Consider the following 21,265-nt stretch of genomic DNA (forward strand, 5'->3'; position numbering starts at 1 on the left):
AACAAAAATGAAAAAGTCCCAGATAAGAAAAAAAGTCCCACTATACCCTCTGCTTATGTGCCTTATTATAGACAAAACATTTAAGAAGTATAGGCCAGGCGCAGTGGCTCACGCCTGTAATCGTACCACTTTGGGAGGCTGAGATGGGCAAATCACGAGGTCAGGAGATCGAGACCATCCTGGCAAACATGGTGAAACCCTGTCTCTACTAAAAATACAAAAATTAGTTGGGCATGATGGCCCATGCTTGTAGCTTGAGCTAATTGGGAGGCTGAGACAAGAGAATCACTTGAACCTGGGAGGCGGAGGTTGCAGTGGCCGAGATCACGCCACTGCACTCTAGCCTGGGCGACAGAGCGAGATGCCGTCTCAAAAAAAAAAAAAGGGGGGGGGGCGGACGCGGTGGATCACGCCTGTAATCCCAGCACTTTGGGAGGCCCAGGTGGGCAGATCTCCAGGTCAGGAGATTCAGACCATCCTGGGAAACATGATGACACCCCGTCTCTACTAAACTACAAAAAAAAAAAATTAGCCAGGCGTGGGGGCGCGCACCTCAGTCCCAGCTAGTCGCAGCTACTCGGGAGGCCGAGGCAGAGGAATCGCTTGAACCCAGGAGGTGGAGGTTGCACTGCAGCCTAGTGACAGAGCAAGACTTCATCTAAAAAAAAAAAAAAAAAGTGTAAATACACAATGTTAATATTAACATGGAACCACAAACAGCCCTGAACATCTAAGGAATCCTGAAAAATGCAAACTAAGTTGGGAGACTCACAATTCCTGATATCAAATTGGGTTTCAAAGCTGAAGGTGGTCAATATTCCAACACATACGGTCATGTGATTTGCTACTGTGCTCCGGCTTGGGTGAGGGTGACTTGTCTCAAAAAAGAAAAAGATGAGCCGGGCGCAGTGGCTCACGCCTGTAATCCCAGCACTTTGGGAGGTCGAGGCTGGCGGATCACGAGGTCAGGAGATTGAGACTACCCTGGCTAACACGGTGAAACCCCGTCTCTACTAAAAACACAAAAAATTAGCCGGGTGTGTGCTGGCGGGTGCCTGTAGTCCCAGTTACTCGGGAGGCTGAGGCAGAAGAATGGCGTGAACCCATGAGGTTGAGCTTACAGTGAGCCGAGATCACGCCACCGCATGCCAGTCTGGGGAACAGAGTGAGACTGTCTCAAAAAAAAAAAAAAAGAAAAAGAAAATGATTGGGACAAAATAGGAGGGAATCACAGAAGAGATAACTGGTTGTTACAGAACGCGTGCACAGAAAAAAAAATACTACGTAGCATGAAAAATTCATATCCAAACTAAAATTCGACAAAAAATCTCAACAGACATCGCTGTATAAACGACATAAAATGCACAAACATGTAAGAAAAAAGGTCCTCAACGTTATTATTCCTCAGAAAAGAATGTACTCCAAAACCATATTCAGATACCATCCCACACCTACTGGAATACACATTACTGAAAATATCTTAAAAATTAAAAAGAATGCTGGTGTGGATTTGGATAAAAGGGAAATCTTATACACTATTGCTGTAAAGATAATTTAGGATACACAGTATGGAAAAAAGTTGTAAGCCGCATGCGGCAGCTGACGCTTGTAATCCCAGCACTTTGGGAGGCTGAGGCAGGTGGGTCATCAGGTCAGGAAATCTGGTTAACAAGGTGAAACCCCGTCTCTGCTAAAAATACAAAAAATTAGCTGAGTGTGATGGCACGTGCCTGTAGTCCTAGATACTCAGGAGGCTGAGGCAGGAAAATTGCTTAAACCTGAGAGGCGCACATTGCAGTGAGCCAAGATCGTGCCACTACACTGTAGCCTGGGCGACAGAGTGAGAGTCCATCACCAAAAAGAAAAAAAAAAGTGGTAGATTCCTCAAAAAAACTGAAAATGCAACTATCGTATGATCCAGCAATCCCACTACTGGGTACACCTCCAAAGCAAATGAAAACCGTATCAGAGATCACAAAGCCTCAATGGGGATAGGAGATTTTTTTCATTAAATGGTTTTGAGAAAACCAATGTTTATATGAAAAAGAATGAAATAGGACCCTTCTGGTATAGAATACACAAAATTCAACTCAAAATGGATTGAAGACCTAAACACAAGACCTGAAATTATACATCATCATCATCATCTGTAAGAAAAAAGGGGGTGGCGCAGCTGGTGGAGCACTTAGTTTTGAGGCAACTTGCCTCTAGGCTCACAGGTTGGAAATGGGAAAAGAAAAAACGGAAAAAAAAAAAAGAAAGCAGAGGGTAAAACCTCATCGAGAATGGAATGGCTTGTGGATATATTTATCTTTTAAATTGGGAAAGCGAATCATAGGTAACAAAAGCAAAAACCACCATGTGGGGCTACATCCAACTGGAAAGCTTCTGTACAGAAAGAAAACAGTGAACCAAATGAAAACCAATCCTACGAATGGGGAAAAAGTTTGGGGGAAGCATGTATCTCCTAAGGGGATGTTATAAAAAATATGCAATACCTTCACAATGCTCAACAGCAATAACAACAACAAGATCATCAACCCCAAACTGGGCAGGGCCCAGCACAGACATTTCTGCACAGGGGACACAACACTGAGCAGCATGGACAGAACCAGGTCCTCAGCATCGCCATCACCAGGGACAACTCCCCGTCAGGCTCGCACCTGGGTGTCCCTCCCTCCCGGTCAGGTGGTCGTGCCCAGAGGGACAGAAGGGGACACAGGCTTCCCTGAAGGCCAGGGGTGGGGGATGAAAGAGTCCCAGACACGATGGCGGGAAGGCAAATTTAAAAATTCATCAAATTCTGGAGGCCGCTGGGATCTTTTCTCCTCTGTCTGAGGCCTGGCCAGGAGGCAGCCAAACACCCAGGCCTGGTCCCAACTCCCACCTGGGCCGGGCTTCCCCTTCCTCCTGGGGCTTTCCTCTCTCCCCATCTATACGGGACAGGTTCCCTCAGAAAAAGTTCTCGAACCCTAAAAATACCACAGTCTGCTACACTTGCCACCCTCAAAAGCCCTCAGAAACAAAACCCATGGTAAGACAAATACCAGAATACCAGAAGAGAAAGACAAGAACTATTGAGAAGATGAGAATAGAGGGAACGTTTCAGAAAACAAGCTTTTGTACTCACCACGTAGAAAAAATGCCCGGGAGAAGCTGAGTAGCACGCAGCCCCCGCCTAAGCAGTCAGGGCCACAGACAGGAGCTGTTTCCTCCCCAGGACGAGTCTCCAAGTCATCCCCACGCCGCTGTGGTGCCTCCTCAAGCAGGTCCTGAAGGAACCAGAGACTCTCTCCTTCTACTCAATATGGACGCCAAGCCACGCACAACACGCAGCGTCTGTGGTGAGAACACGCATGCGCACCACGTGGGGCAGAAATGGCTGCTTCTGCGCCCCCTGCCAGTCACAGTGCACAGTGCAGGATGATCAGCCTCTTGGTCTGCATCACCCCAGGCCAGTCTAGGTAGGGTAGAAGGGTGGGTTGTGGGACACCAGGGAGCAGGAACTCCCCAAGCCATGCATGTGAACCTCCTGCTGTGAAGACCCTTTTTTTTTTTTTTCTTTTTTTGGACAGGGTCTCACTCTGTCGCCCAGGATGAAGTGCAGTGGTGCAATCACAGTTCACTGCAGCCTCAACCTCCCAAGTGATTCTTTCATCTCAGCCTTCCAAGTACCTCCGAATCTGGTTGCTCCATGTTGCGTGCATATGTATTCAGAATAAGTAAGTCTTCTTGTTGGAAGGTACCCTTTATAACTGTGTAATGGCCTTCATTATCCTACTTAATTTTGATTGTTTTAAAGTCTATTTAATTTTAGAATAGCAACTCCTAGCCGGGCATGGCGGCTCACGCCTATAATCTCAGCACTTTGGGAAGCCAAGGTAGGTGGATCACCTGAGGTGAGGAGTTCAAGAGCAGCCTGGCCAACATGGTGAAGCCCCGTCGCTACTAAAAATACAAAAATTAGCTGGGCATGGTGGGACACACCTGTCATCTCAGCTACTCAGGAGGCTGTGCCAGGAGAACCGCTTGAACCCGGGGGGTGGATGTCACAGTAAGCCAAGATCATGCCACTGTACTGCAGCCTTGGCGACAAAACAAGACTCCGTTTCAAAAAAGGAAAAAAAGGAAAAAAAGAAAAAAAAATAGCAACTCCTGAGCCAGATATAATGGCTTATGCCTATAATCCCAACACTCTGGGTGGCCGCAGCAGGTGGATCATTTGAGCTCATGAGTTTCAGACCAGTATGGGCAAACTGGTAAAAATGCATCTCTACCAAAGAGTAGGAAACTTAGCCTGGTGTGGAGGTGTGCACCTATAGTCCCAGCTACTGGAGCGGCTGAGGTGGGAGGATTACTTGAACCTAAGTGGTTGAGGCTGTAGTGAGTCATAATTATAACACTGTACTCCAACCTGGGCAACAGAGTGAGACACTGTCTCAATAAAAGAAAAAAAAAAAAGAAAAGAGAGAATACCAAGTCTTATCTTTTTTTTCTTTTTGGTTTGCATGGCAGATACTTCTCCAACCCTGTACTTGGAGCCTGTGGATGTTGTCACATGTAAGATGACACTTGAATACGGTTGAGTCTTGTCTTTATATCCAGCATATCCCTGATTAAATATTTAAATGTACGACCTCAAACCATAAGAGCTCTACGAAGAAGAAAACCTAGGAAATACCGTTCAGAATATCAGCCTTGGGGAAGAATTCATGACGAGGTCCTCAAAAGCAATTGCAATGAAACCAACTGTGACCTAATTAAACTAAAGAGGTTCCACACAGGAAAAGAAACTCAACAGAGTCAACAGCCAACCTACAGATGGGAAAAAATATTCACAAACTGCATCTGACAAAGGTCTAATATCCAGAATCTACAAGGAACTTTCAACAAATCCAGAAGCAAAAAGCAAACAACCCTGTGAAAAAGTGGGCAAAAGATGTGAACAGGATTTCTCAAAAGAACACATACAGTCACCCAGCAAACATAGGAAAAAATGCTTAACATCACTAATCATCAGAGTAATGAACATTGAAACCACCATGAGATACCATCTCACACCAGTCAGAATGGCTATCACCAAAGTAAACAAATAACAGATGCTGGCAAGGCTGTAGAGACAGGAGAACACTTGTACCCTATTGGTGTGATTGTAAATTTGTTCAGCCATGATGGAAAGCAGTTTGAAGATTTTTCATAGAACTTAGAAAAGAACTACCATTCGACCCAGCCATCCCATGACTAGGTATATCTGCAAAGGAAGTTACATCATTCCAAAAGAAAAGACACTTGCAGCTGTATGTTCATCACGTGAAGGGACAAGCGCTGAAAATCCACCTATTATGTCGTACCTGCATCCTACGGATCATTCATACCCCGAACCTTAGCGTCGTACAATATCCCCACGTAACAAACCTGCACATGTACCCCATGAATCTAAAGTGAAAGCTTTTAAAAATCTCATAGGATTCATCAGAGGAATTATCAAGTTGAGTCCATCCATGCCCCATTCAAAATCCATACCACATTCAAAGTAGAATGAAAGAAGGATGCTGAAGGTTCTCACCACAAAGGAATAAACAATGGGAAAAGGTAACAGAAACACTAAATACCCTGATTTCATCATTCCACAATGTATGCGTGGACCATAAGGCCCCACTCTACCCTCTCATTGTATTGTTCGTTTAGTATGCAACACATTTATTGAAAGAACTATAAATACATGATGCTAATATTCACGTGGGACCATAAAGGGCCCTGAGTTTCGTCCTCAGCAATCCTGAAACATCCAGACTACACTGGATATATCACACGCCCCAATTTCAAATTTCATGGAAAAGCAAGGGACCCACTTCCACACAGAGTAGAGGAATGCAAGAGAAGACCAGGAAGTAAAACCACACACTGAAAACTATCTTATCTAACACAGAATCCACAAAAGTAAGCAAAGAGAAAAGGACACCCTATTCAATCAACAGTGCTGAAGTAAGCGGCTAGCCACGTGCAGAAGAGTAACACTGGGCTCCTACCTCTCACCAGACACAAAGAGGAGCTCAAGATGAATGAAAGATTTCAATATAAAAGCTCAAGCTGTTAAAATCTTACAAGAATATTTGTGAAATATCTTTCTCCACGTAGGCTTTGGCAAAGCATTTAGATGGTGAAGTCCTGAAGAGCAACGGCAACAAAAACAAAAACTGACAAGGCACACCTAGTATCTCAAAGAGGTGCTGCACAGCAAGAGAGACTACGCAGAGTAAACAGACAGCGCACAGAATGGGAGAACACGTTCCCAAACTGTGCATCTGACCAATGTCCAACATGCAGAATCTACAAGGCCCTTCAACAAGTCAACCACGGGAATAAACAGAAAAAGAATATCCCATTAATAAATGGGCAAGGGACGTGAACACACACTTCTCAAAAGTCGATGTGCAAGCAACCAACTAATAGGAAAACATGCTCAAACTCATTCATTGTCAGAGAGCTGCCAATCAAAAGCATGATGAGATGCCATCCCACGCAGGTCACAGTGGTGAGGACCACGCAGGCAAAGAACACACGCTGGCGAGGCAGCCGAGGAAAAGAAACGTTGGTACGCTTTCGGGGTGGGGGATGAAAACTAGTACAGACACCATTGAAAGCAGATCGGGGATTTCTCAAAGAGCTGAAAACAGAACTACCATCTCACCCAGTAAGCCCTCTCCTGTGCATCTACCCAAAGGAAAATCAATCCTCCTATCCAAAAGACACAGGCACTCGTATGTTCATGGCCATATTATTCACAATGTCAAAGACACGGAATCAACCTAGCCATCAACAGTGGATGAGAGGCCGGCACAGTGGCTCAGACCTGTAATTCTAGCACTTTGGGAAGCCGAGGCAGGTGCATGGCTTCAGTGCAGAATTCGAGACCAGCCTGGGCAAAATGCTGAAATCCCATCTCTACAACAATACAAAAATTAGCTGGATGTGGTGGCGGGCACCTGTAGTCCTATCTAATCCAGAGGCTGAGGTGGGAGGATCACCTGAGACCAGAAGATGGAAACTGCAGGCCACTGTCATAAGTGAACTAAGGCCCAAATAGAAAACCAAAAGCCACATGTTCTCATTCATAAGCAGAAGCTAAACTTTGCATGCACTCAAACATAGAGAAGAGAACAACAGACACCTGGAATGACCACCAGACAAATTAAAAAAAAAAAAAGGAGAGGGAGCGTGTGCTGAGGACCCAATAGTTGGCCCTCTGCTCACTGTGTTATGGGGTTTTTGGGACCCAAGACAGCGTCATGCAATCAACAGATATAACTAACTTGATTATGCACGCTTTAAACTATAATAATAAGAACAAAAAGCGTGAAAAAAAAAAAATCCAAGGTAACACTGGGCACTGTGGCTCATGCCTGTAATCCCAGAACTTTGGGAGACCAAGGTGGGCAGATCACAAGGTCAGGAGTTCAAGAGCACCCTGGCCAATAGAAACGCCGTCTCTATTAAAAATACAAAAACTAGCCTGGTGTGGTGGCATGCGCTTGTGGTTCGAGCTACTTGGGAGGCAGAGGCAAGAGAATCACTTGAACCTGGGAGGCAGAGGTCGCAGTGAGCCGCGATCATGCCACTGCACTCCAGCCTTGGCAACAGAGCAAGACTCCGCCAAAAAAAAGAAAAAAATAAAGATAAAAGAAAAATCCAAGGTTAGAAGTAAAGGAAACAATAAGTGAAAAAACAACCCGTAGTTATCCAAACAATCCATGACTCTCACAAATATGGAACGAGGACCTAATGGACAGAATGAGGTAGCCAAATGCTCAACCCAACATGATATGTACGGAACACATTTTTCATTTTCTTTTTTTTTTTTGAGATGGAGTCTCGTTCTGTTGCCGAGGTTGGAGTGCAGTGGCGCAATCTCAGCTCACTGCAAGCTCCGCCTCCCGGGTTCATTCCAGTCTCCTGCCTCAGTCTCCCGAGTAGCTGGGACTACAGTCGCCCATCACCACATCCGACTAATTTTTTTGTATTTTTAGTAGAGATGGGGTTTCACCGCGTTAGCCAGGATAGTCTCCATCTCCTGACCTTGTGATCTGCCTGCCTCGGCCTCCCAAAGTGCTGGGATTACAGGCGTGAACCACTGTGCCCAGCCTGACTGAGCATATTTGTTAAAAGAACATAATGGGGAAGAGAGCGTCTGTTTAATAAATTGTTCTAAAAACTAAATATTCCTATGCAAAATAATGAAACAGAACTACTATTATGCAAAATATATAATAATGCACTCAATATTAATTAAAGACATGTAATACAAAACTTGAAACCATCTTCTATAAGACACAGGGTGTGGGTATACGTACGACAGGCTGGATCTACACTCACAGTTTACAAAACAACAAAGATAAAAACGGGGGAAAACCCTTATTAACACAGAGTGGTATGCTCATGCTTTTCTTCATCAGTCACCAACATCACAGACAAAAAAAAATCATACACATTTGCGACTACATCAAATTCTATGCCTTATGGGCAAGGAAGAAAACAATAAATAAAATTTTTAAAATCCAAAAAAATGATAAGAAAGTATGGGGAAACATGCAGCTGATGAGGGGTTCTTTCAAAAAAGTGTAAGCAACTGGCCGGGCGTGGTGGCTCATGCCTGTAATCCCAGCACATTGGGAGGCCGAGGCAGGCAGATCACCTGAGATCAGCAGTTCAAAACCAGCCTAGCCAACATGCTGAAACCCTGTCTCTACTAAAAATACAAAAATAAGCTGGGTGTGGTGGTGCACGCCTATAATCCCAGCTACTTGGGAGGCTGAGGCAGGACAATCACCTGAACCCAGGAGGTGGAGGTTGCAGTGAGCCAAGACTACACGACTGTACTCCATCCTGGGCAACGGAGCAAGACTCCGTCTCAAAAACAGACAGACAAAAAAACCCAAAAAGCGTAAGCAACGAACACTACCTAAACAGGCAAAAAAAGGAAACAAAACAAAATGAAAGAGAAACTACTGACCTAACCAACATTAGGAGAGGAACCTAAATAAACTTTCCAGCAAAGAACACATAAAATCATAAGTTTACACACAGTTGGTTAAAATAATCACAAAATGATGTAAACCGGAACAACTCAAATACCATGCCACTCTAAGTAGAACGAATTTTACAAGAAATTTAATACGTGAAAGACAAACAGCAGTGTGGATTTCCAGAGTGGGGAAGTTTCATCCACACTTGATAGGAATGTAAGTTAGTATACATGTCATAAAAACCAGTTGGATATTCCCCGAAAAATTAAAAAAACAACCATCATTTTATCTATCACTTTCAGGCTAACCACTCTCATGCTAAAATACATCAGAAACCACCAAAGACCTTGAATATGCAAAGCAATCCTAGAAAATACAAACTCCATTGCAGGCCTCACATTCCCTGATATCAAATTGCTTTTAAGAGCTATCCTTATTTAAACAATGTGGTAGGGGCATGAAAACGGAAACATGCACCCAGCTTTGGACATAATTAGGCAGCCAAAAACTAAACATAAATGAGTATGCAGTCAACACATTTTTCAAAAGAACACCTAAAAGACAAAACGCTTGGAAACGGCCAGTCTATTCAATTAGTAATTCTAAATAAACTGGCAATCCACATAAAAATGAATGAAGTAGGACATTACTTTGTAAAATACACAAAAATTACCTCAAAGGAAATAAAAGACCTCAACCCAAGTCCTGAAAGCATAAAACTCCCAAAGGATGACACAGCCTGAGCTTAAGTTTAGGCAAACCCAAATGAATCTATGTTCACAGGATGTAAAAGCAAACAAGAATTAGGAAAAAAAAATTGAAGAAAAGTGCTCACTTCCAATAACATGAGTTGAAAGTTACTGTATTTTTTTTTCTGGACCTTAGCTAACAAATATAATCACTGCAAACTTGGAAAAGAAAAAAAAAAAAAAACACATACACACACACACATACCACTAAAGAAATACCGCATAGTAACGAAAACAATGCACCAACCAACAATGAGAAGACATTCTTCTGACAGAAAGGACATGATGAGAAATCCTGTATCTGAAACGGGTTGTTAACTGACATGCAGCAGAAACCAACACTACTAAGGAGCTAAACACAAAAACTCAAGTACCCCAGTCAAAACTGGGCTTAGACCCTGAAGGGACATTTCTGAAAAGAAGATATGAAATCCACTAACAAGTAAAAAATTTGGTTCTCAACATCACTAGACATCTCAAAACTGTAAATAAAAATCACACTCAGATAGCAACTTACTCTAACTAGAATAAATATCACCAAAAAAGTGACCACCATTTCATCTACAAATTCCAATAGTGAGTATATGCATAGCAAAAATGAAATCAGTATATCGAAGCAATAGCTGCCTTCCCAGGTTTAGGGAAGCACTACTCACAGTAGCCAAGGTATGAAAATCAACCAAATCAACCTAACCTGTTCATCAATTAATAGAGCAATGAAGGAACTTCAGCACACAGACACAATGAAATATGCCCCCTCCCTAAAAATTCATGGCCTGATGTCATTTGCAGCAACCCAGAAGATCCTGGAAGACATTAAGTTAAATGAAATCAGCTAGGCAGAGAGAGACAAACACTGTTATCTCATTTCAGCCATGTGGAAACTAAAAGAATCTAATCGAAGGTGAAGGTACAATAGTGGTTATCGGAGGCAGTGGGGAGGAGAGGGAATGGGCAGTCACTGGTAACAGGTGCAGAGCTGCGGTTCAGGGCAGGAGTGAATTCTGCTGATGCGCTCCACAGCAGGGTGGCTGGTGGTACCAATATGGCAGCCTCTGTTTTAATATAGCCAGAAAGAAGCACACTGAAGGTTCACAACACATAGAAATCAAAACTAGACACGGGAACAGACGCGATAAACACCCTGATTCCATCATTCCTCAGTGTACACAAGAAAAGATCCCACCGTGCCCCCTAATCTTGGACATGTATTACAAAACAAATTTTAAAACTGGAAATAAGCAATACAAAAATACACACAGAACCATCAAAGTCCCTGAAGATCCAAAGCAGTTCCCAGAAATATAAATACGGCTGGAGGCCTCGCTCTTACCAATGTCAAATTACGTTGAAAAGCTATAGTTATCTAAACAATACGGGAGAGTCAGAAAAATAGAACCATCTGCCCATGGACACAATTAGGCAGCCAAGAAACGAACCTGAATGTATAAGTCAACACATTTCTCAAAAGAACCCCTAAAACACAAAATGGAAAATGGCTAGTCAATTCAGCAAATGATTTTGAGAAAACTGGAAATCCACATACAATAGAATGAAATAAATTCTTTGTGTTCCACGCCACACAAAAATCCCATTCAAAATTTTTTCAAAATCCAAACAGGACATTTATAAGTATAAAACTTCCACGAGAAAACTTACGGTGAGCATTACTTTTTGGAAACCTGAACCTACATGCATGTGCAAACAGAAAAGATGCAAATAGAAAAGAAGATGAAAGAAACACAGAAGGAAAACACTCACTGCCACAGGAATGAATCCCAAATTAATTTTTCTCTTGATTGGATAAAAAATCATTTCCAACAAAAGGAAAAGTAAACGCATCAGAACACAAAAAACTGAAGAGCTTCTTCACGGGAATTTTTAAAAATGAAGCAAAACAGCAGGCCTCCTATAAACTGGGAGAAAATGATAAGTAATCACATATCTGAGGGAGGTTCATATATTTACCAGAAACAAAGACTACTAACGAAAACACACACACACACACACACAGAGCAGCCAAAATTGGGCAAACAAACTTAATGGTCACTTTCGGTAAGGACACATGAAACTAACGGGTAAAAGAGTGGGTTTCTCCACATCACTGTCCCCTAAAATACCTCAAATAACACTGGAGCCCTACCTGTCACCACACAAAAATTAACTCAAGATGAAAGAAAGAGTTCAATGGAAGATCTCAAACTACAAAAATCCTACAAGAAAACCTGGAAAATAATCTTCTCCACATGGGCTTTCCCAAAACATTTATTTGGCTCAGCCTCCAAAAGCAATTCAAGAAGCAGCGAAATGCACAAGTTAGGTCTAATGATCCACAGAGCTGGGACACAGAAAAGAAACTGCCAACAGAGTAGACACACAGCCACATGACGGGAGACAATGCTCCCACGCTATGCATCTGAACAACTGCTAACAGCCAAAATCTACAACAAGAACCTTAAGTAAATTAAGACACACACAAAAAAATCCAGTTTTAAAAATGAGATCCTGTCCCAAAAAAAAAAAAAAAAAGATAGGTGGAAAAAACCCCACCACAGAACAAACCCAAATAATGTAAATGGAAGAGAACACAAATGAAAACGGAAAATAATGAAAGAGCTCTTCCTGCTGAGGGACGGTGGCAGGGAAGTGGCCAGGGGGCACGAGGCTGGATATATCAAGCTGGCTGCCCCAGACATGACTCCCTGTGACCCTGGATTCCTCTCCCCTGACCTGAGTCTCCAGAAGTCGCAAGCACCTTCCCCCAGGACCCTCAAACTTGCTGGGCTCACATCAAGCACCTGGCCTGGGTCTTCCCTGCCCAAATCAACCCTCACCTGCCAATGTCTCTTCCTAAGGGAGCCTCCCCCAGACCCCCTCCCAAGCTCATGGAGCTCAGCTCTGGGGATTACAGCAGCCCACAGTGGCCCTGGGGCTGTCTCTGTGGGACTGTTGGATGCCACTCACCACTGAGCTCAGACAGCAGGAGAGCAGAAGCTTGGACAGGGCCTTCCCAGCAACGGAGAGCCAGGGGAGGGTGCTCTGGATGATCTGGTCCCCACAGCTCCTCCAGAGGCGGATGCCCTTGCCAGTGTGGGCACTGGGCCTGCTCTGTCCAACTGCCCTGCCCACCCTGGTGGGACATGGAGCCTGGAGTTCTTGGCTGAGTAGATGCGTAAGAAGATGAGGGCTGCTCTTCCCAGCCTGTGCGGCAGGCACCAGGGCTGAGGGCAGTACTGTCCAGTCTGCCTCTATCCCTCAGCCAGGTGAGGGAGGAGCAGAGGGAAACCCCCAGATTCTTCAGATCCCGCCTGCTTGGCCTTTGGAGCAGGCTAGAGGTGGGACCTGGGGCCTCATCCTCCAAGCGCTGACTGCAGACCGACTCTGCCATATCATGGCAGCATCCTCTCTCTTCTCTCAGCACAGTCACTCCTTCTCCAACAGCATTGGCGGGGCCTTGTCTTGGCGCAGAGCTCACTCAGGTCCATCTCCTGCAGCCTCTCTCATGGTTGCCAGATGTGGTCCCCATCCTGGCCCTTGAGAGGGTCCACTGCGCAGCTGGGTGCAGGCTCCGGGCCCAAGGAATGGAATTCAGAGGAAACGGTTTGTGGACACAGGGTCTTGAGAGAGGTTGGTCTGTCCCTGCCTGGGGACTGCATCGTGAAAGGCCTCAACTGGGGGAGAAGGGACCCAGAGATGCACCTGCCTTCTTCCTCAGCTTGCAGCTCTCCAAGTCCCATCTGTGCTTAGCCCACAAGAAGCAGAGGTGCAGGCATACCCCAGCTCAGATGGTTACAGGCCAATAGGTGCAGAGAGACCAGTTGGGAGGCTGGGACAGTGACAGCCAAGGATGGGCAGTGGCTAGGACAGGAGCCTGGAACCTGGGCGGCCTCTCGACATCTCCATCCCTCCTCGTCCTCATTTTGGAGGACAGAGGGGCTAAGGTAGGAAGAAGGTACTGAGGCCCCGAAAGGAAAGTAAGGTACAGTGGCCAGGCTTGGGTGACAGGAAGTGGCAGCTGTCTCAGTTGTTTTGGAAACATGGGAACTGGTTTCCCAGTCCTAAAGTGAGGGATGCTGGCCTCATGCCCTCAGGCCAGGACCCTGCAGCGAGTGTGCGTGGCCATATTCAGACGGCATGTGGCCTCTGCTGGCACTGTCTGGGGACAACAGAAAAGAGTACTGGAGAGTGGACATGGGAAGATTCTGTTAAATTCAAGAAAAGGGAACTTTCACAAGCGCCCTTGCTGCCCTCCCAGGCCTGCCAGGCCGGCTCACAGCTCCAGGTGGGCACCCCAAGCATCTCAAAGCCACCGAACAGCCACAGCAATGTCCCCTGGGAAGCAGCACCACCTGCCACTTGCTTTGGCTGTGACCTGCATCTCGGGCCTGCTCTCTGTGCATCTTGGATGGAAAACAGCTGGGAAAGAGGCCACGCTCTCCTCCCAGCAGCGTGGCCCAGTGGGAACTGCATTAGCCAGGCACTCACCGGCTGCCCGACCTGCTCAGGAAGAGCAGGGGCCACACGCCTGATCAAAGGCCTCTCCCCAACCCCTCTTCTCCCTTGGAGACCAGGACCCCGGAGTCGCTCTCTGGACATCTGGCCAATAACCCTGTGGACCCCAGAGCTTCTTTCCGACCCTGCGGCGGCACTTGTCGATCTCCACGCCTTCTCTGCTGCTTCCCTGCTTGACTTCAGCGTCACAGCACGTGGGGTGTGACCGGCATAAAGGGCAGGAAAAGGTCACCCCCTGCCTGAAGGTGAGGAGGAGGTCCCTAGGCAGGTGCGTGTCTGCAGCACGGAGAGACCAGTGCTCACCAGGCCTGCTGCTCAGCATACTCAGGGGTCTGGGGGATGGGTTCATGGAGTCGGTTTGTGGAACAAAAGGGGCCTTCTCGTGGCAGGGGATGGGGAGCCACCCTGGGCCTGGCCTTTGGTCTGGTAGAGATAAACACCTCAGGCTGTGCAGTACCTGGCCCTCAGTCTGTCAGAGAGGAATACCTCAGGCTGTGCAGCAGCTTCAGCGTCATCCAACACCACACTGCCCTGGCAACACCTGCCCACAGTGGCTTGGAGAAGATGTCCGTGTCAGCCCCTGGGCTGTAGGCCAGCGTCTGCCTGAGACAGGACTCCTGGGAGGGGCTGGCCATATGTCCCTTCTAAGTTGCTCTCAGCTCCCTAATGTGCCATTGGGTGCTCTCAGGAGAAATGTTTCCAGGACAGGTTCTTCTACACAAGAGGGGTTACCTCCTGGGCCTGGAGTCACACCACACACAAGGAGGCTTTTGGACACCAAGGCAGGGTCACTCTGCACACATCTCACCAATGAAAATCCTCATTAGAAAATGCATCAGCTTTCCCTGGGGACTCGACTGTCTCTAGGGAGGGCCTCATCTCTATCTTCCACTCCCCTCTCCACATGATACAAGAAATAGAAGCAACAGCATAAAAAAATGAAGAGGAAGAAGAAAATAATAAGAAAAAAACCAAACTGGAAAAAAGAAAGAAAACAAGCAAGGGAATCAAGAAGCCTATTACACATTTTGTCCCCTCCCCGATACATGAAATTTTAAAAAGTCCGACTATCTCAACAAAAAACAAGCAAAAAGATACAGAAATAGTCACCACCCAAGCTTTAATAAAGACACAATGGTGCCACTCACGCCTGGCTCAGGTCCCAGCAGGAGGAGGGCACCCCCCCGATTCTGCAGGAGAAGCGGGGAGGACTCCTCCTTCCCCTGGCTGCGCCTGCACGGCTGCCACAGAGGCCCACTGTACAGCACTCACAGCTTCCTCCCCAGGCCAGGCCAGGCCAGTCCTGCAGGCCTCCTAGCTGCCTTCCCAGCCCCCAGACTTGCTGCTGCTGCTGCCACCACGAGCGCCGATGTCAACAGAGCCACTGCTGCTGTTGCCCTCAACGCACTGGCCCATCCTACAAGGTTATTACCTGGCCACTGCCACAGCCTTGCTCTTGCCCTGGCGGCAGCCAGCCACCCTTCTACTGTTCCCTCAGCTCCATCTGCAGTCTCCATCGCGGCTACCAAACACAGCGAGGCGTTGTGGTGCTACAAGGTCCAGCCTCCAGCGTGTGACAAGCAGCTACTCCTCCTGGCATGGAGCAACTGGGCAGGCAAAGCCAGAAAAGCCTATAACAAGATACAGAGTGGTAGCATTAGAGCCTCACCTTCTCATGCAGGCCACTGGGTTGCAGGAGCCAGTTTCAGCCAAGGAACTCACACGAATCCTCTCAAGTCCAGCCTCTCCTTTTGCCCATATTGGCCAGGAACTGGGGCCTGGCGTGGGGACTGGAGACACCACAGTGCCCGGGCTTCCCACTCCACAGGAACCACTGGGCCCACCCTAGCTGCGCTTCACGGAAAGCAGGAGCAGCAGACACTCAACCCCAGTCAGCCCTCCCCACCCAAGTGCTGCTTCCCCTTCCTCATCCCTCCACTCACAGGGCCCTGTCGCCCTGTGGTGTCTGTTACTGTGTGCCTGGGGGTCCCAGGTGGTCTGCGGAACACATACACTGTGCCCCAGCCACACACAGCCGTCTAGAATCTGGAGTTGGGGAGAGAAAGACCACTCTTCTGACCATCGCTGTCACTGCCACCTCCGCCACCTGCCACCAGAGTGGCAGTGGAAACCCCAATGGTGCCCCTAACCCGCCGCCGGCAGTGTAGCCCCTGGATAGCACCCCCAACACCCCGCTCCCCAATGCCAGCACTGTAGCACCTATTGGCAATTGCAACCCGCCCGTCTCGGACAATGCAGCACCCGATGGTACCCGCAACCCGCCCCCTGCTGAGCGCAGTACAGTCCGGGATATTGCCCCCAACCAGATCCCTGGCGCGGACGGTGACGCCCCGATATGGCACCCAAAACACCTCCCACTGCGGGCAGTGCAACCCCAGATAGCGCCCGAAGCTGCTCCCCACCAGGAGCAGCAGCCCGGGACAGTGCCCCCAACCCACTCCCTTTCTGAGGCAGTGCAGGTATGATAGCACCCCAAACTCTCTCCCTACCTCAGGCACTGCAGCCACAGATAGTGTACCCAACCCACCCTCCTGGCTCAGGCAGTGTACCCCCGATAGGGCACCCAACCCGCCCCCGTCACAGCCAATGTGGCCCCATACAGCATACCCACCTGCTCCCTGCCATAGCACCCAACCTATCCCCCCAGCCACGGTCAGTGTATCTGGCCTTCAATACTGCCCCCAACCAGCACCCTCCCCCCCACTCTCCACGGGTAGTCCGCCCCAACAGCATTCCCAACAAACCCCGTTACCTCTGCCTCACTGTAGTCCCCAGACAGCACCCTCAACATCCCCCTCCCTGCCACCAACAGTGACCCTAACCCGTCCCCCACCACCAGCACTGCAGCCCCAGACAGTATCCCCAACACACTCTGAGCTATGGGCAGTGCAGCCCTCGATAGTTAGCGCCCCCATCCAGCTCCCAGACACAGGCAATGATGCACTGGATATCATACCCCCTGCCCACTGCAGGCAGTGAAGCACCCAATAGCGCCCCCAACCGGGCACCTCACCTCTGGCAGTGTTGCACCCCATGGCGCACATCCCCGACCAGAGCATTGCAGCACCCCATAGTTCCCCAACTCGCCCCCACCCGGCCAAGGGCAGTATATCCCCAAATAGCGCCCCCAAACCTACCGACTGCGGCAGTACTGCCACAACCCACCCCCAGCCACGTGCAGCGCAACCCCGGATAGCGCCCCCAACCCACTCCCCTCCGTAGGCAGTGATGCCCCAGATAGCACACCCAACCAGCCCCCCAACACAGGCAGTAACGCCCTGGATAGGAGCCCCACCCCCACCCCACGGGGTCCCTGGAATCCTAGACCCTGTCCCCGACTCCTGGGGAAATTCTTGCCACTTTGGGGCACCCCTGTTTGCAGAGACACGCACCCTGGAGAGAAGCCAGGGACTCCACGAACCCCCACCCCCAGCTCGGGCTCAGGAGCTGCAGCACAGGCACTGACCTCCATCATGGGAACCCAGCCTCTTCTTCGGCCTCGCCGCTTTTTCTCCGCAGCCTGCCTCAACCTCTCCCTGGAACCCTGGGCGCCTGACCCCATTCCCCGGGAACTTCTTGACTCTTTGAGGTGTCCCCGGAGGGAGAGACACGCACCCTGGGTGGGAGCCAGGGACTTCATGACCCCTCCGGGTCGGGTGCGGGGGCTGCAGGGAAGAAATTTGATCTCCGTCCGGGGACCCCCAACCTCTTCTTCGACCTCGCTGCTTTTCTTCCACGACCCGCCCCAACCTCCCCCCTGGAACCCTGGACGCCTGTCTCTGTCCCCCGAGGGACTTCTTGTCACTTTGGGGTGCCCCCTGGAGGAGAGACACGCACCCTGAGAACCAGGGACTCCAAGAACCGTCGGCCACGGGGGCTGCAGGAAAAGCACTGACTTCCGTCTGGGGACACCAGCCTTTTCTTCAGCCTTGCCGCTTTTTTTCCACGGCCTGCCTCAACCTCTCCCTAGAACCTTGGGCGCCTGTCCCTGTTCCCCGGGAATCTTCCTGCCACTTTGAGGTGCTCCGTGGGGAGAGACACTCACCCTAGGTGGAAACCAGGGACTCCATGACCCGCCCGGGTCAGGAGCGGGGGCTACCAAGAAGGCACTGACCTCTGCCGCGGAACCCAGCCACTTCTTCGGCTTCGCCGCTTTTTTTCCGCGGCCTGCCTCAACCTCCCTCCGGAACCCTGGGCACCTGTCCCCATCCCCCGGGGAACTTCTTGATGCTTTGGGGTGCCCCCGTGGGGAGATACACGCACCCTGGATGGAATCCAGAGACTCCACGACCCCCCAGGTTCGGGCGAGGGGTCGCCCCGGAAGGCACTGAGGTCTGCTGTGGGAACCCAGTCTTTTCTTTGGCCTCGCCGCTTTTTTTCCGCGACCTGCCTCTACCTCCCCCTGGAACGCTGGGTGCCTGTCCCTGTCCCCCGGGAGACTTCTTGCCGCTTTGGGGTGTCCCCGTGGGAAGAGACACGCACCCCGGGTGAGAGCCAGGGACTCCACAACCTCCCACACACACACCCCGGGTTGGGCGCGGGGTTTACCGGCGCGGGGGTTACCAGGATGCACTGACAGTACATCCTGGGATAATGAACCTATTCCGCCAGCTTTTTACCATTCTGGCTGTGCTGTATCCTCCCTCACCGCCAGGAACCGCAGCAGCAACGTGAGTCAACTCAAGCTCCAACTTCCAGCATGCGCGGCTACTGCCTCCCGCTTCATCTCCTCTAAACCAGGAACAGAGCAGCTACGGGTGCCGATGCAGAAAAACCTGTAATCGCAAGCCTCCCCACTTGGCATCCCTTATATATAAGGTTTAATGCAAATGTAGTTCCTGGACCACATGTTCTGACTGGATGAGGGAAACCTCTAGGCCTATTCTGATTGGACTTTGTTATCATGTTCTGATTGGTTAGTGTAAGACTTCCTCTTATCCAATCAGAACCTGAAAACAAAGCCCAATCAAAATAGACCTACCGCTTTAGCGCTCATCCAATCAGAACATATAACCTCAGTAAGGGGCAATCGTGTCTTTCTGTGCACTACTGAGTTTACAAGCTAGGATGTTCCGCGCCCAGCTTAGAAAAGGAGGCATCCCTGGTGGTATGCTGGAGGCTTGAGTCTGTAGCAGCGTGGCTCGTCTGGCTGCCGTTGGTCGCGGTGAGGGAGAGTACTGCGCAGCCAGTGTGGTAGAAAGGTGCCAGAGTAGGTGAGCTATCCCAGGCTGCACTGCCTGCGGCGGCGGAGTGAGGGGCCGGGCAGGCGAGGACTGGTTGGATGCAGTATCAGGAGCTACACTGCCCAAGGCAAAAGGTGGATTGGGGCGCCATCTTGGGCTAGACCACCTGTGGTGGGGAGCATGTTAGGGGTAGTATTGGGTGTTGCACTGGCCTTGGCGGGGGAGGTTTGGGTGCGTTATTCCGGGCGTCATTTCCCACAGTGGCGGGGGCGGGGGGTGCTTGTTGGGGACGCTATCTGTGACTGCACTCGTCACCATGGGGCAGGGGTTGGGGGCGCTATCTGGGCCCTCAGTGCCCATGACGGGGAACTTGTTGGGTGTGATATATGAGGCGTCATTGCCCATGGCTGGGGGCTGGTTGGGGGCGCTATCCATGGCCTGTACTGCCCACAGCCAGGAGCGTGTTGTGGGCGTTACCGGGGCGGACTGCCAGTGGCGGGGGTGGGGGGATGGGTTTGGTGTAGTGGCGGGGGGGAGGGGGCTGCATTGCCCGGAAGGGAGTGGTTGGGTGCACTCTCCGGAGGGGCTTTGCCGGTGGTGGGTGGCAGACTGGGTGCAGTGTTGGGGCTACACTGCCACGGCGAGAGGGATGTTGGCGACAGGGGAGTTGGCAGCGCTATCCTGGGCTACACTGCCGGTGGCAGGGGGCGTGTTAGGGGCGCTATCCGGTGCTGCATTGCCTCCGGCGGGGGTCCAGAGGTGTGTGGAATGGGTTGGATACACTATTGGGGCTCTACTGCCCGAGGCGGGGTGAGATTGGGGGCATCATCGTTTGCTGCACCGCCGGTGGTGGGGGTCGTGTTAGGGGCAGTATTGGGTATTGCGCTGATCTTGGCGGGGGAGTTTTGGGTGCGTTATCCCAGGCATCATTTCCCGCAGCGGCGGGGGTTACTGGGGGCTCTATCCCTGGCTGTGCTGGTTGCGGAGGGTCGCGGGTTGGGGGCGCTATGTGGGCCCTCAGTGCCCGTGGCGGGGAACTTGTTGGGTGTGATATCTGAGGCATCACTGCCCATGGCTGGGGACTGGTTGGGGGCGCTATGCATAGGCTGCCCTGCCTACAGCTGGGAGTGTGTATGGGACATTATCGAGGCCGGACGGCCAGTGGCGGGGGTGTGGGGGCGGGTTGTATGCTATGGGGGGAGGGAGGGAGTGGGCTGGGTGCACTATCGGGTTTGCACTGCTGCCGGTGGGTGGCACATAGGGTGCACTATCAGGGGCTACACTGCCGCGGTGAGAGGCGTGTTGGCGGCACCATCCTGGGCTATTCGCTGGTGGCAGGGGGCTTGTAAGGGGAGCTATCTGGTGCTACACTGCCCGTGGCAGGGGGCGTCACTGCTAAAGGCTGTGGTCTAGTTGGCGGTGCTATTCCAGGACTCATTCTCCATGGCGGGGAGCAGGGGAATGGTGGGGGGATGTGGGGACTGGTTGGCGGCGCTGTCCGTGGCTGCACTGCCCATGGCAGGGAGCGGTTTGGGGGTGTTATCCCGGGCTGCGCTGCCCGTGGCAGGGGGCAGGTTGCGGGCGCCATTGGGTGCTGCAGTGTCCCAGGCGGGTCGAGTTAGGGACGTGTTCGGGGGCTGCACTGCTGGTGGCGGGCAGTGGATGCGTCAGTGACAGCGGTGGCCTCCAAGAGAGGAGCGGTCCTCCTCTCTCCAGATGCTGGACTCTAGCCGACCACATTTTCCTGTTTGTGCTTAAGTGTGGCAGGCGTACAGCG

General features: G+C 50.1%; 2 protein-coding genes and 1 long non-coding RNA gene across 11 annotated transcripts in view; 1 reads left to right on the top strand and 2 right to left on the bottom strand.

Annotated features, from left to right (window-relative positions):
- Nucleotides 1-21,265, bottom strand: part of LOC112429437 (fructosamine-3-kinase-like) — a 598,793-nt gene that overhangs the window by 300,436 nt on the left and 277,092 nt on the right. For 2 of the 7 annotated variants that reach the window (XR_011613969.1, XR_011613968.1), the window contains exon 1: nucleotides 3,131-3,306. The exons of 4 other annotated variants lie outside the window; for them this stretch is intronic. The gene's annotated coding sequence lies outside the window, so the exon portion shown is untranslated. Of the gene's footprint in view, nucleotides 1-552; nucleotides 659-3,130; nucleotides 3,307-21,265 lie in introns of those variants that run through there. One more of the 7 variants, XR_011613967.1, reaches the window with a different exon arrangement.
- LOC112423551 (uncharacterized) lies at nucleotides 15,386-19,074 on the bottom strand. The gene is made up of 2 exons (XR_003014026.2): nucleotides 18,925-19,074; nucleotides 15,386-15,915 (listed from the first exon to the last, which is right to left on the bottom strand). It is a non-coding gene; the product is annotated as an uncharacterized lncRNA (long non-coding RNA).
- Nucleotides 19,300-21,265, top strand: part of LOC105464207 (aspartate-rich protein 1-like) — a 67,789-nt gene continuing 65,823 nt past the window's right edge. Inside the window, exon 1 of one of the 3 annotated variants that reach the window (XM_071080190.1) lies at nucleotides 19,300-19,622. In XM_071080190.1, the coding sequence (XP_070936291.1) occupies nucleotides 19,587-19,622 (36 nt within the window). In that variant the 5' untranslated portion in view covers nucleotides 19,300-19,586. The remainder of the gene's footprint in view (nucleotides 19,623-21,265) is intronic. The other 2 variants (XM_071080189.1, XM_071080191.1) reach the window with 2 other exon arrangements.

This window comes from Macaca nemestrina, chromosome 15 (genome assembly GCF_043159975.1).
Source record: "Macaca nemestrina isolate mMacNem1 chromosome 15, mMacNem.hap1, whole genome shotgun sequence".
Classification (NCBI taxonomy): Eukaryota; Metazoa; Chordata; class Mammalia; order Primates; family Cercopithecidae; genus Macaca; species Macaca nemestrina.